This window comes from Ranitomeya imitator, chromosome 2, assembly GCF_032444005.1.
Source record: "Ranitomeya imitator isolate aRanImi1 chromosome 2, aRanImi1.pri, whole genome shotgun sequence".
Lineage (NCBI taxonomy): Eukaryota > Metazoa > Chordata > Amphibia > Anura > Dendrobatidae > Ranitomeya > Ranitomeya imitator.
The window spans coordinates 47,333,048-47,345,086 of record NC_091283.1 but is presented as its reverse complement, the minus strand read 5'-3'; the positions used below and the strand labels follow the sequence as shown (position 1 = coordinate 47,345,086).

At 52.3% G+C, this 12,039-nt stretch overlaps 1 protein-coding gene across 1 annotated transcript in view; it reads left to right on the top strand.

Annotated features, from left to right (window-relative positions):
* The window catches only part of LOC138661750 (cytochrome P450 2B11-like), a 35,317-nt gene extending 23,645 nt beyond the window's left edge, over positions 1-11,672 (top strand). Inside the window, exons 9-11 of the mRNA XM_069746644.1 lie at positions 231-244; positions 9,028-9,031; positions 11,506-11,672. Of these exons, the coding sequence (XP_069602745.1) occupies positions 231-244; positions 9,028-9,031; positions 11,506-11,672 (185 nt within the window). The remainder of the gene's footprint in view (positions 1-230; positions 245-9,027; positions 9,032-11,505) is intronic.
* Positions 11,673-12,039: the final 367 nt, after the last annotated feature.

Below are 12,039 nucleotides of genomic sequence, written 5' to 3'. Positions count from 1 at the left end.
CCCGTCTTTTGACATCATTGGTTAGCTGGCTGCGCCTGTGCGTCTGCCCTGCTCGAAACAACGCCCCTCGGTGTCTTATTTTTTTGAACAGCGAGGGTGTGATTGATGGGCATGTGCAGTGCATATGTTTGCCTGTGTTCACTCATCTCCTTCCGCCTTCTTCAGACTGGGTGTCCTCATGGCCGCGGCAGGCGATAAGGGATCAGATGAGGCCGCCCAGTCTGAAGCAGGTGTAAGGATATGTGTGAGCGTCAAACATATTTACTGAACAAGGCCACGAATCCCAGCCACGCAGTGTGATTTTTTGAAAACACACTATGGGTCTGGGATTCATGTCCATCGCTAACCGTAACGGCCGACATTAAATGAGGTCAGAAGACAGGAAGCGCTCACAGCGCATGGCCAAGGGATCCCAATAGCGCAGACTCCTGTACAGCAAATAACAACGCTCATGAATCTGCACCCAGTACCTAGGTGCAAATTTTGACACCTGTGCTGCGTCTCCTTAAAAAGACAAGTCACGCCTCCACAACTGTTTGACAGTATAATGGGCTAAATAGTGTACGTGTTTTAGTCAGCGTGTGCAAGGAGCAAAACAAATAGAGCAACCTTTTACTTGTGCAGCATTAATGCTGCACAAGGTGTGGCTCATGTACCTTGTAACACCTGAGGGGGGTTAAAGGTAACCTTTGAAATTGGTTCAACTAGGCTTCGGCCTACACTCTGCTCCTCTCCTGCTGACCCTGGGCTCAAACACCGCTAGTTTTTGCCCGGAACTGCTAGCTGCACAGAGAAAAACACCAGTCAATGTGTTAGTGAGGTTCAGCACCGCCAGCTGTTCCCCTGCTGTGTAGTCGGCATCGTGTCCAGCACAAGCCACGCTGGCACAAATGACCAAAAGCTGCCACCAGTGCAGGCTTCGGCCTGCACTCTGCTCCTCTCCTCCTCCTGCTGACCCTGGGCTCAAACACCGCCAGTTTCTGCCCGGAAGTGCTAGCTGCACAGAGAAAAACACCAGCCAATGTGTTAGTGGGGTTCAGCACCGCCAGCTGTTCCCCCGCTGTGTAGCCTGCATCGTGTCCAGCACAAGCCACGCTGGCACAACTGACCAAAAGCTGCCACCAGTGCAGGCTTCGGCCTACACATTGCTCCTCTCCTCCTCCTGCTGACCCTGGGCTCTAACACCGCCAGTTTTTGCCCGGACATGCGAGCTGCACAGAGAAAAACACCAGTCAATGTGTCAGTGGGGTTCAGCACCGCCAGCTGTTCCCCTGCTGTGTAGCTTGCAACGTGACCTGCAAACGCCACGCAGGCACATGAACTGAAATTGAAGGGAGCCTGCCCCCCACCCCCAGGTGTTTCTATGTAAAACAGCCACCTTGTACAGCAGTACTGCTGCATTTGTACAAGGTGGCTGACTTTTTCTCCTTGCCCACGTGGAACTCAACACGTACAAAATGTGTCTCATTGAGACCATTCCACTGTCCCTGAGGTGTGACTTTCCTTTCTAATGATACGCAGCACCACCCTTGTTAGCGCTGCCCGTCTTTTGACATCATTGGTTAGCTGGCTGCGCCTGTGCGTCTGCCCCGCTCGAAACAACGCCCCTCGGTGTCTTATTTTTTTGAACAGCGAGGGTGTGATTGATAGGCATGTGCAGTGCATATGTTTGCCTGTGTTCACTCATCTCCTTCCGCCTTCTTCAGACTGGGTGTCCTCATGGCCGCGGCAGGCGATAAGGGATCAGATGAGGCCGCCCAGTCTGAAGCAGGTGTAAGGATATGTGTGAGCGTCAAACATATTTACTGAACAAGGCCACGAATCCCAGCCACGCAGTGTGATTTTTTGAAAACACACTGTGGGTCTGGGATTCATGTCCATCGCTAACCGTAACGGCCGACATTAAATGAGGTCAGAAGACAGGAAGCGCTCACAGCGCATGGCCAAGGGATCCCAATAGCGCAGACTCCTGTACAGCAAATAACAACGCTCATGAATCTGCGCCAAGTACCTAGGTGCAAATTTTGACACCTGTGCTGCGTCTCCTTAAAAAGACAAGTCACGCCTCCACAACTGTTTGACAGTATAATGGGCTAAATAGTGTACGTGTTTTAGTCAGCGTGTGCAAGGAGCAAAACAAATAGAGCAACCTTTTACTTGTGCAGCATTAATGCTGCACAAGGTGTGGCTCTTGTACCTTGCAACACCTGAGGGGGGTTAAAGGTAACCTTTGAAATTGGTTCAACTAGGCTTCGGCCTACACTCTGCTCCTCTCCTGCTGACCCTGGGCTCAAACACCGCTAGTTTTTGCCCGGAACTGCTAGCTGCACAGAGAAAAACACCAGTCAATGTGTTAGTGAGGTTCAGCACCGCCAGCTGTTCCCCTGCTGTGTAGTCGGCATCGTGTCCAGCACAAGCCACGCTGGCACAAATGACCAAAAGCTGCCACCAGTGCAGGCTTCGGCCTGCACTCTGCTCCTCTCCTCCTCCTGCTGACCCTGGGCTCAAACACCGCCAGTTTCTGCCCAGAAGTGCTAGCTGCACAGAGAAAAACACCAGCCAATGTGTTAGTGGGGTTCAGCACCGCCAGCTGTTCCCCCTCTGTGTAGCCGGCATCGTGTCCAGCACAAGCCACGCTGGCACAACTGACCAAAAGCTGCCACCAGTGCAGGCTTCGGCCTACACATTGCTCCTCTCCTCCTCCTGCTGACCCTGGGCTCTAACACCGCCAGTTTTTGCCCGGACATGCGAGCTGCACAGAGAAAAACACCAGTCAATGTGTCAGTGGGGTTCAGCACCGCCAGCTGTTCCCCTGCTGTGTAGTTTGCAACGTGACCTGCAAACGCCACGCAGGCACATGAACTGAAATTGAAGGGAGCCTGCCCCCCACCCCCAGGTGTTTCTATGTAAAACAGCCACCTTGTACAGCAGTACTGCTGCATTTGTACAAGGTGGCTGACTTTTTCTCCTTGCCCACGTGGAACTCAACACGTACAAAATGTGTCTCATTGAGACCATTCCACTGTCCCTGAGGTGTGACTTTCCTTTCTAATGATACGCAGCACCACCCTTGTTAGCGCTGCCCGTCTTTTGACATCATTGGTTAGCTGGCTGCGCCTGTGCGTCTGCCCTGCTCGAAACAACGCCCCTCGGTGTCTTATTTTTTTGAACAGCGAGGGTGTGATTGATGGGCATGTGCAGTGCATATGTTTGCCTGTGTTCACTCATCTCCTTCCGCCTTCTTCAGACTGGGTGTCCTCATGGCCGCGGCAGGCGATAAGGGATCAGATGAGGCCGCCCAGTCTGAAGCAGGTGTAAGGATATGTGTGAGCGTCAAACATATTTACTGAACAAGGCCACGAATCCCAGCCACGCAGTGTGATTTTTTGAAAACACACTGTGGGTCTGGGATTCATGTCCATCGCTAACCGTAACGGCCGACATTAAATGAGGTCAGAAGACAGGAAGCGCTCACAGCGCATGGCCAAGGGATCCCAATAGCGCAGACTCCTGTACAGCAAATAACAACGCTCATGAATCTGCGCCCAGTACCTAGGTGCAAATTTTGACACCTGTGCTGCGTCTCCTTAAAAAGACAAGTCACGCCTCCACAACTGTTTGACAGTATAATGGGCTAAATAGTGTACGTGTTTTAGTCAGCGTGTGCAAGGAGCAAAACAAATAGAGCAACCTTTTACTTGTGCAGCATTAATGCTGCACAAGGTGTGGCTCTTGTACCTTGCAACACCTGAGGGGGGTTAAAGGTAACCTTTGAAATTGGTTCAACTAGGCTTCGGCCTACACTCTGCTCCTCTCCTGCTGACCCTGGGCTCAAACACCGCTAGTTTTTGCCCGGAACTGCTAGCTGCACAGAGAAAAACACCAGTCAATGTGTTAGTGAGGTTCAGCACCGCCAGCTGTTCCCCTGCTGTGTAGTCGGCATCGTGTCCAGCACAAGCCACGCTGGCACAAATGACCAAAAGCTGCCACCAGTGCAGGCTTCGGCCTGCACTCTGCTCCTCTCCTCCTCCTGCTGACCCTGGGCTCAAACACCGCCAGTTTCTGCCCGGAAGTGCTAGCTGCACAGAGAAAAACACCAGCCAATGTGTTAGTGGGGTTCAGCACCGCCAGCTGTTCCCCCGCTGTGTAGCCGGCATCGTGTCCAGCACAAGCCACGCTGGCACAACTGACCAAAAGCTGCCACCAGTGCAGGCTTCGGCCTACACATTGCTCCTCTCCTCCTCCTGCTGACCCTGGGCTCTAACACCGCCAGTTTTTGCCCGGACATGCGAGCTGCACAGAGAAAAACACCAGTCAATGTGTCAGTGGGGTTCAGCACCGCCAGCTGTTCCCCTGCTGTGTAGCTTGCAACGTGACCTGCAAACGCCACGCAGGCACATGAACTGAAATTGAAGGGAGCCTGCCCCCCACCCCCAGGTGTTTCTATGTAAAACAGCCACCTTGTACAGCAGTACTGCTGCATTTGTACAAGGTGGCTGACTTTTTCTCCTTGCCCACGTGGAACTCAACACGTACAAAATGTGTCTCATTGAGACCATTCCACTGTCCCTGAGGTGTGACTTTCCTTTCTAATGATACGCAGCACCACCCTTGTTAGCGCTGCCCGTCTTTTGACATCATTGGTTAGCTGGCTGCGCCTGTGCGTCTGCCCTGCTCGAAACAACGCCCCTCGGTGTCTTATTTTTTTGAACAGCGAGGGTGTGATTGATGGGCATGTGCAGTGCATATGTTTGCCTGTGTTCACTCATCTCCTTCCGCCTTCTTCAGACTGGGTGTCCTCATGGCCGCGGCAGGCGATAAGGGATCAGATGAGGCCGCCCAGTCTGAAGCAGGTGTAAGGACATGTGTGAGCGTCAAACATATTTACTGAACAAGGCCACGAATCCCAGCCACGCAGTGTGATTTTTTGAAAACACACTGTGGGTCTGGGATTCATGTCCATCGCTAACCGTAACGGCCGACATTAAATGAGGTCAGAAGACAGGAAGCGCTCACAGCGCATGGCCAAGGGATCCCAATAGCGCAGACTCCTGTACAGCAAATAACAACGCTCAGGAATCTGCGCACAGCAGCTAGGTGTAAATTTTGACACCTGTGCTGCATCTCCTTAAAAAGACTAGTAGTCACGCCTCCACTACTGTTTGACAGTATAATGGGCTAAATAGTGTACGTGTTTTATTCAGCGTGTGCAAGGAGCAAAATTAAATAGAGCAACCTTTGACTTGTGCATCATTAATGCTGTTCAAGGTGTGGCTCTTGTACCTTGCAACACCTGAGGGGGGGTTAAAGGTAACCTTTGAAATTGGTTCAACTAGGCTTCGGCCTACACTCTGCTCCTCTACTCCTCCTGTTGACCCTGGGCTCAAACAACGCCAGTTTCTGCCCGGACATGCTAGCTGCACAGAGAAAAACACCAGCCAATGTGTTAGTGGGGTTCAGCACCGCCAGCTGTTCCCCTGCTGTGTAGTCGGCATCGTGTCCAGCACAAGCCACGCTGGCACAACTGACCAAAAGCTGCCACAAGTGCAGGCTTCGGCCTACACTTTGCTCCTCTCCTCCTCCTGCTGACCCTGGGCTCAAACAATGCCAGTTTCTGCCCGGACATGCTAGCTGCACAGAGAAAAACACCAGCCAATGTGTTAGTGGGGTTCAGCACCGCCAGCTGTTCCCCTGCTGTGTAGCCGGCATCGTGTCCAGCACAAGCCACGCTGGCACAACTGACCAAAAGCTGCCACCAGTGCAGGCTTCGGCCAACACTTTGCTCCTCTCCTCCTCCTGCTGACCCTGGGCTCAAACAACGCCAGTTTCTGCCCGGACATGCTAGCTGCACAGAGAAAAACACCAGCCAATGTGTTAGTGGGGTTCAGCACCGCCAGCTGTTCCCCTGCTGTGTAGTCGGCATCGTGTCCAGCACAAGCCACGCTGGCACAACTGACCAAAAGCTGCCACCAGTGCAGGCTTCGGCCTACACTTTGCTCCTCTCCTCCTCCTGCTGACCCTGGGCTCAAACAACGCCAGTTTCTGCCCGGACATGCTAGCTGCACAGAGAAAAACACCAGCCAATGTGTTAGTGGGGTTCAGCACCGCCAGCTGTTCCCCTGCTGTGTAGCTGGCAACGTGTCCTGCAAACGCCACGCAGGCACATGAACTGAAATTGAAGGGAGCCTGCCCCCCACCCCCCCAGGTGTTTCTATGTATAACAGCCACCTTGTACAGCAGTACTGCTGCATTTGTACAAGGTGGCTGACTTTTTCTCCTTGCACACGTGGAACTCAACAAGTACAAAATGTGTCTCATTACAGACCATTACAATGTCCCTGAGGTGTGACTTTCCTTTTTAATGACACGCAGCACCCCCATTGTTAGCGCTGCCCGTCTCCTGACATCATTGGTTGGCTGGCTGTGCCTGTGCGTCCCCCCTGCCCGACACAACGCCCCCCGTTGTCTCATATATTTTGACTGCGAGGGTGTGATTGATGGGCACGAGCAGTGCATATGTTCCCTTGTCTTCACTCCCCTCCTTCCGCCTTCTTCTGACTGTGCGGCCTCATGGCCGCGGCATGCGATAAGGGATCAGCTGAGGCCGCCCAGTCTGAAGCAGGTGTAAGGACATGTGTGAGCGGCGAACATATTTACTGCACAAGGCCACGAATCCCAGCACCGCAGTGTGACTTTAGGAAAAGCCACTGTGGGTCTGGGATTTATGGCCATCGTTAACCGCACCGGCCAACATGAAATGAGGTCATGAGACGGCCTGCACTAACAGGGTATTGCCAAGGGATAACACAAGAGCGCAGTTTCCTGTACTGCAAATAACAACGGTAAGGAATCTGCGCATAGCACCTAGGTGTAAATTTGTACACCTGTGCTGCGTCTCCTTAAAAAGACTAGTAGACTAGTCACGCCTCCACTACTGTTTGACAGTATAATGGGCTAAATAGTGTACGTGTTTAATTCAGCGTGTGCAAGGAGCAAAATTAAATAGAGCAACCTTTGACTTGTGCATCATTAATGCTGTTCAAGGTGTGGCTCTTGTACCTTGCAACACCTGAGGGGGGGGGTTAAAGGTAACCTTTGAAATTGGTTCAACTAGGCTTCGGCCTACACTCTGCTCCTCTACTCCTCCTGCTGACCCTGGGCTCAAACACCGCTAGTTTTTGCCCGGAACTGCTAGCTGCACAGAGAAAAACACCAGTCAATGTGTTAGTGGCGTTCAGCAACGCCAGCTGTTCCCCTGCTGTGTAGTCGGCAACGTGTCCAGCACAAGCCACGCTGGCACAACAGAACAAAAGCTGCCACCAGTGCAGGCTTCGGCCTACACTTTGCTCCTCTCCTCCTCCTGCTGACCCTGGGCTCAAACAACGCCAGTTTCTGCCCGGACATGCTAGCTGCACAGAGAAAAACACCAGCCAATGTGTTAGTGGGGTTCAGCACCGCCAGCTGTTCCCCTGCTGTGTAGTCGGCATCGTGTCCAGCACAAGCCACGCTGGCACAACTGAACAAAAGCTGCCACCAGTGCAGGCTTCGGCCTACACTTTGCTCCTCTCCTCCTCCTGCTGACCCTGGGCTCAAACAACGCCAGTTTCTGCCCGGACATGCTAGCTGCACAGAGAAAAACACCAGCCAATGTGTTAGTGGGGTTCAGCACCGCCAGCTGTTCCCCTGCTGTGTAGCTGGCAACATGTCCTGCAAACGCCACGCAGGCACATGAACTGAAATTGAAGGGAGCCTGCCCCCCACCCCCAGGTGTTTCTATGTATAACAGCCACCTTGTACAGCAGTACTGCTGCATTTGTACAAGGTGGCTGACTTTTTGTCCTTGCCCACGTGGAACTCAAAACGTACAAAATGTGTCTCATTGAGACCATTCCACTGTCCCTGAGGTGTGACTTTCCTTTCTAATGATACGCAGCACCCCCCTTGGTAGCGCTTCCCGTCTTCTGACATCATTGGTTGGCTTGTTGCGCCTGTGCGTCCGCCCTGCCTGAAACAATGCTCCTCGTTGTCTTATTTTGACTGCGAGGGTGTGATTGATGGGCACGAGCAGTGCATATCTTCACCTGTCTTAACTCATCTCCTTCCGCCTTCTTCAGACTGTGCAGCCTCATGGCCGCGGCATGCGAGAAGGGATCAGCAGAGGCCGCCCAGTCTGAAGCAGGTGTAAGGACGTGTGTGAGCGGCCAAAATATTTACTGCTCAAGGCCACGAATCACAGCACCGCAGTGTGACTTTATGAAAAGGCACTGTGGGTCTGGGATTTATGGCCATCGTTAACCGCACCGGCCAACATGAAATGAGGTCATAAGACGGGCAGCTCTAACAGGGCATTGCCAAGGGATAACACAAGAGCGCAGACTCCTGTACAGCAAATAACAACGCTCAGTGAGCTGTGCCAAGCACCAAGGCGTTATTTGGGACACCTGTGCTGCGTCTCCTTAAAAAGCCAAGTCACGCATCCACTACAGTTTGACTGTAGAATGGGCTAAATTGTGTACGTCTTTCATTCAGCGTGTGCAAGTAGACAAATTAATAGAGCAACCTTTCACTTGTGCAGCATTAATACTGCACAAGGTGTGTCTCTTGTACTTTGTAACACCTGAGGGGGGGTTAAAGGTTTCCTTTGAAATTGGTTCAAATAGGCTTCGGCCTACACTCTGCTCCTCTACTCCTCCTCCTGCTTCAACACGGGCTCTAACATCGCTAGTTTTTGACCGCAAGTGCTAGCTGCACAGAGAAAAACACACGCCATTGTGTTAGTGGGGTTCAGCAACGCCAGCTGTTCCCCCACTGTGTAGCCGGCAAAGTGTCCTGCAAACACAACGCAGACACAAAGCTGCCTCCAGTGCAGGCTTCGGCCTACACTCTGCTCCCCCTGCTTACCCTTAGCTCCAACACCGCTAGTTGGGGCTCTAGGAAGACAATCTTTAATAGGCAACGCATCTGGGTTCCAGCACCGCCAGCTGGTTCTCGGCAGTGTTCTTGTCACAGGTACTCCCTCGTGCCAAGCCTGGTTTCAGCACCGTCAGCTGTTTCCGGGTTGTGTCAAGCTCACTGAAACGCCTATGCTTGCCCCGTCATGGTGCGGTCGGGTTAGCCAACTCCAGGGTGCCTCCAGTTTAGGAGCTTCCTATGTGGGCTGCGTGAACTGGTAGTCAAGGCTGGTTCTGTAGTGCCAGTAGGCCCAGCTCCCCCTGTAGGACTGTTGGGGTTCGGTAACTGCGGCCGCCTCGCGGCCTAGCTGTTCTCTCCTCTCCTGTGGGCCTTGGGGTCCACCACCTGGTTCCAGCACCGTCAGCTGGTTCCGGGCCGAGCCTTTGGCTTAGGTGCCTCCTCCTGGGTATCCGAGTTCCGCCAACGTCAGGCGGTCCTTGGTTTTGCTTTTAAGCGCGGGCACCTACAGCTTAGTAACCGGGTTCCAGCACCGCCAGCTGGTCCTCGGTCGTGCCATTGGCTCTTGCACACTGGGGCAACGCATCTGGGTTCCAGCACCGCCAGCTGGTTCTCGGCAGTGTTCTTGTCACAGGTACTCCCTCGTGCCAAGCCTGGTTTCAGCACCGTCAGCTGTTTCCGGGTTGTGTCAAGCTCACTGAGACGCCTATGCTTGCCCCGTCGTGGTGCGGTCGGGTTAGCCAACTCCAGGGTGCCTCCAGTTTAGGAGCTTCCTATGTGGGCTGCGTGAACTGGTAGTCAAGGCTGGTTCTGTAGTGCCAGTAGGCCCAGCTCCCCCTGTAGGACTGTTGGGGTTCAGTAACTGCGGCTGCCTCGCGGCCTAGCTGTTCTCTCCTCTCCTGTGGACCTTCAGGTCCACCACCTGGTTCCAGCACCGTCAGCTGGTTCTCGGCAGTGTCTTTTGCTCTTGTACCTTCTGCTCCCCATCCTGGTTCCAGTACCGTCAGCTGGTTCCGAGCAGAGCCTTTGGCTTAGGTGCCTCCTTCTGGGTATCCAAGTTCCACCAACGTCAGGTGGTCCTTGGTAGTGCTTTCGGGCACGGGTACCTCCTGCTTAGTAACCGGGTTCCAGTAACGTCAGCTGGTCCTCGGTAGTTCCATTGGCTCTTGGACCTTCGGCTACCCATCCGGGTTCCAGTACCGTCAGCTGGTTCTCGGCAGTGTCTTTTGCTCTTGTACCTTCTGCTCCCCATCCTGGTTCCAGTAACGTCAGCTGGTTCCGGGCAGAGCCTTTGGCTTAGGTGCCTCCTTCTGGGTATCCGAGTTCCGCCAACGTCAGGCGGTCCTTGGTAGTGCTTTTTAGCACGGGTACCTCCTGCTTAGTAACCGGGTTCCAGTAACGTCAGCTGGTCCTCGGTAGTTCCATAGGCTCTTGAACCTTCGGGTAGCCATCCGAGTTCCAGTTCCATCAGCTGGTTCTTGGCATTTTCTCAGCCTTCTTGTACCTTCTGCTACATTTCCAAGTTGAAGACCCTAAAGTCGACGACCCGGAAGACCACCCTGATGACGACGACGACGACCCGGAAGACCACCCCGATGACGACGACGACGACGACGGCGGAGACGACGACGGCTGAGACGACGACGGCGGAGATGACGACACTGGAGACGACGACCCTGGAGACGACGACATGGAAGACCGAGAAGCAGAAGAACAAGAGGCTGCAGAACAAAGAGCAGAAGAACATTAAGCATAAGACTTAATATCAGAGCAAAAGATATTATCTAAATTATATGCAGAAGAAGACTAAGCAGTGTATGGGGGTGAGTCCGTTCCTCCTCGTGGTGCCCCTGGATAAAGCCTGATGCTGCAGGCCAAACTGAACGCGGACAAATGTAACTTTTGTGACTGGCAGAACGGAAGGTGTAATCTTCCAACTTTTATAGATAACAACTACGGGAATGCCTGTCACAAATGAGAATATGATGAAGAAGTAGAATAGGAAGAATAATAACAGTGGAATAAAAAGAATATGTAGAATAGGAAGAATAATAATAGTTGAATAAAATGAATATGAAGAATGTAATAAAAAAAAAAATAGGTAGAAGATGAAGAAGAAGATGAATAAGGTGAAGAAGAAGTTGATGTCAAAGATGCTGATGATGATGAAGATGAAAGTGTGGGAAAAGTAAAAAAAAAAAAGAAAAAAAAAGAAGGGGAAGGGCGTGGAATAGTGAAACATCAATATCTGACAAAATAAAAAAAAATTTACATACTCAATATCTTTTTCACTCCGAACGTCTTAAAAAAAAAAAAAACATGCTATTCTATTTGATTGGGCTAAACCTCATTGCCTTTAATGTCTCCGCCACCTCCCACAATACATCCTACATTATTCTTAGTTGTTTTCCTTCATGTAGAATGAACCTACAAGGCAAGAAAGGGTTTATTTTAATTCCGATATTTTGGTCCCATTGACTTGCATTGGGATCGGGTATCGGTATCGGCGATATCCGATATTTTTTGAATATCGGCCGATCCTATCCGATACCGATACTTTCCGATATCGGAAGGTATCGCTCAACACTAGTATAGGAGAAGGTTTAGCTCGAATGGAACTTTTCCTGTTCCTGACCACACTCCTCCAGAAGTTCACCCTGACCACAGTGGTGCCCACAGATGACATCGACTTGAGTCCAGAGTTTAGCAGTGTTGGCCATCTGCCGCGTTCTTACAAAATGTCTGCAATTCCTCGTCACTGACATTATGATGTGTGCATATGTATATCTATATACATAATTGTCTAAGGGGTACTTCCGTCTGTCCTTCTGTCTGTCACGGATATTCATTGGTCGTGGCCTCTATCATGGAAATCCAAGTCGCTGATTGGTCGCCGCAAAACAGCCACGACCAATCAGCGACAGACACGGAAGAAATTGGCGGCTCCATACTCCCCGCAGTCAGTGGCCGGCACCCGCTCCATACTCCCCGCTCCCCACAGTGTCCCCGGTGCTCCGCTCCATACTCCCCGTAGTCAGTGTCCCCGGCACTCCACTCCCCGCAGTCATTGTCCCCGGCGCTCCGCTCCCCACAGTAAGTGTCCCCGGCGCTCCGCTCCTTACTCCTTGC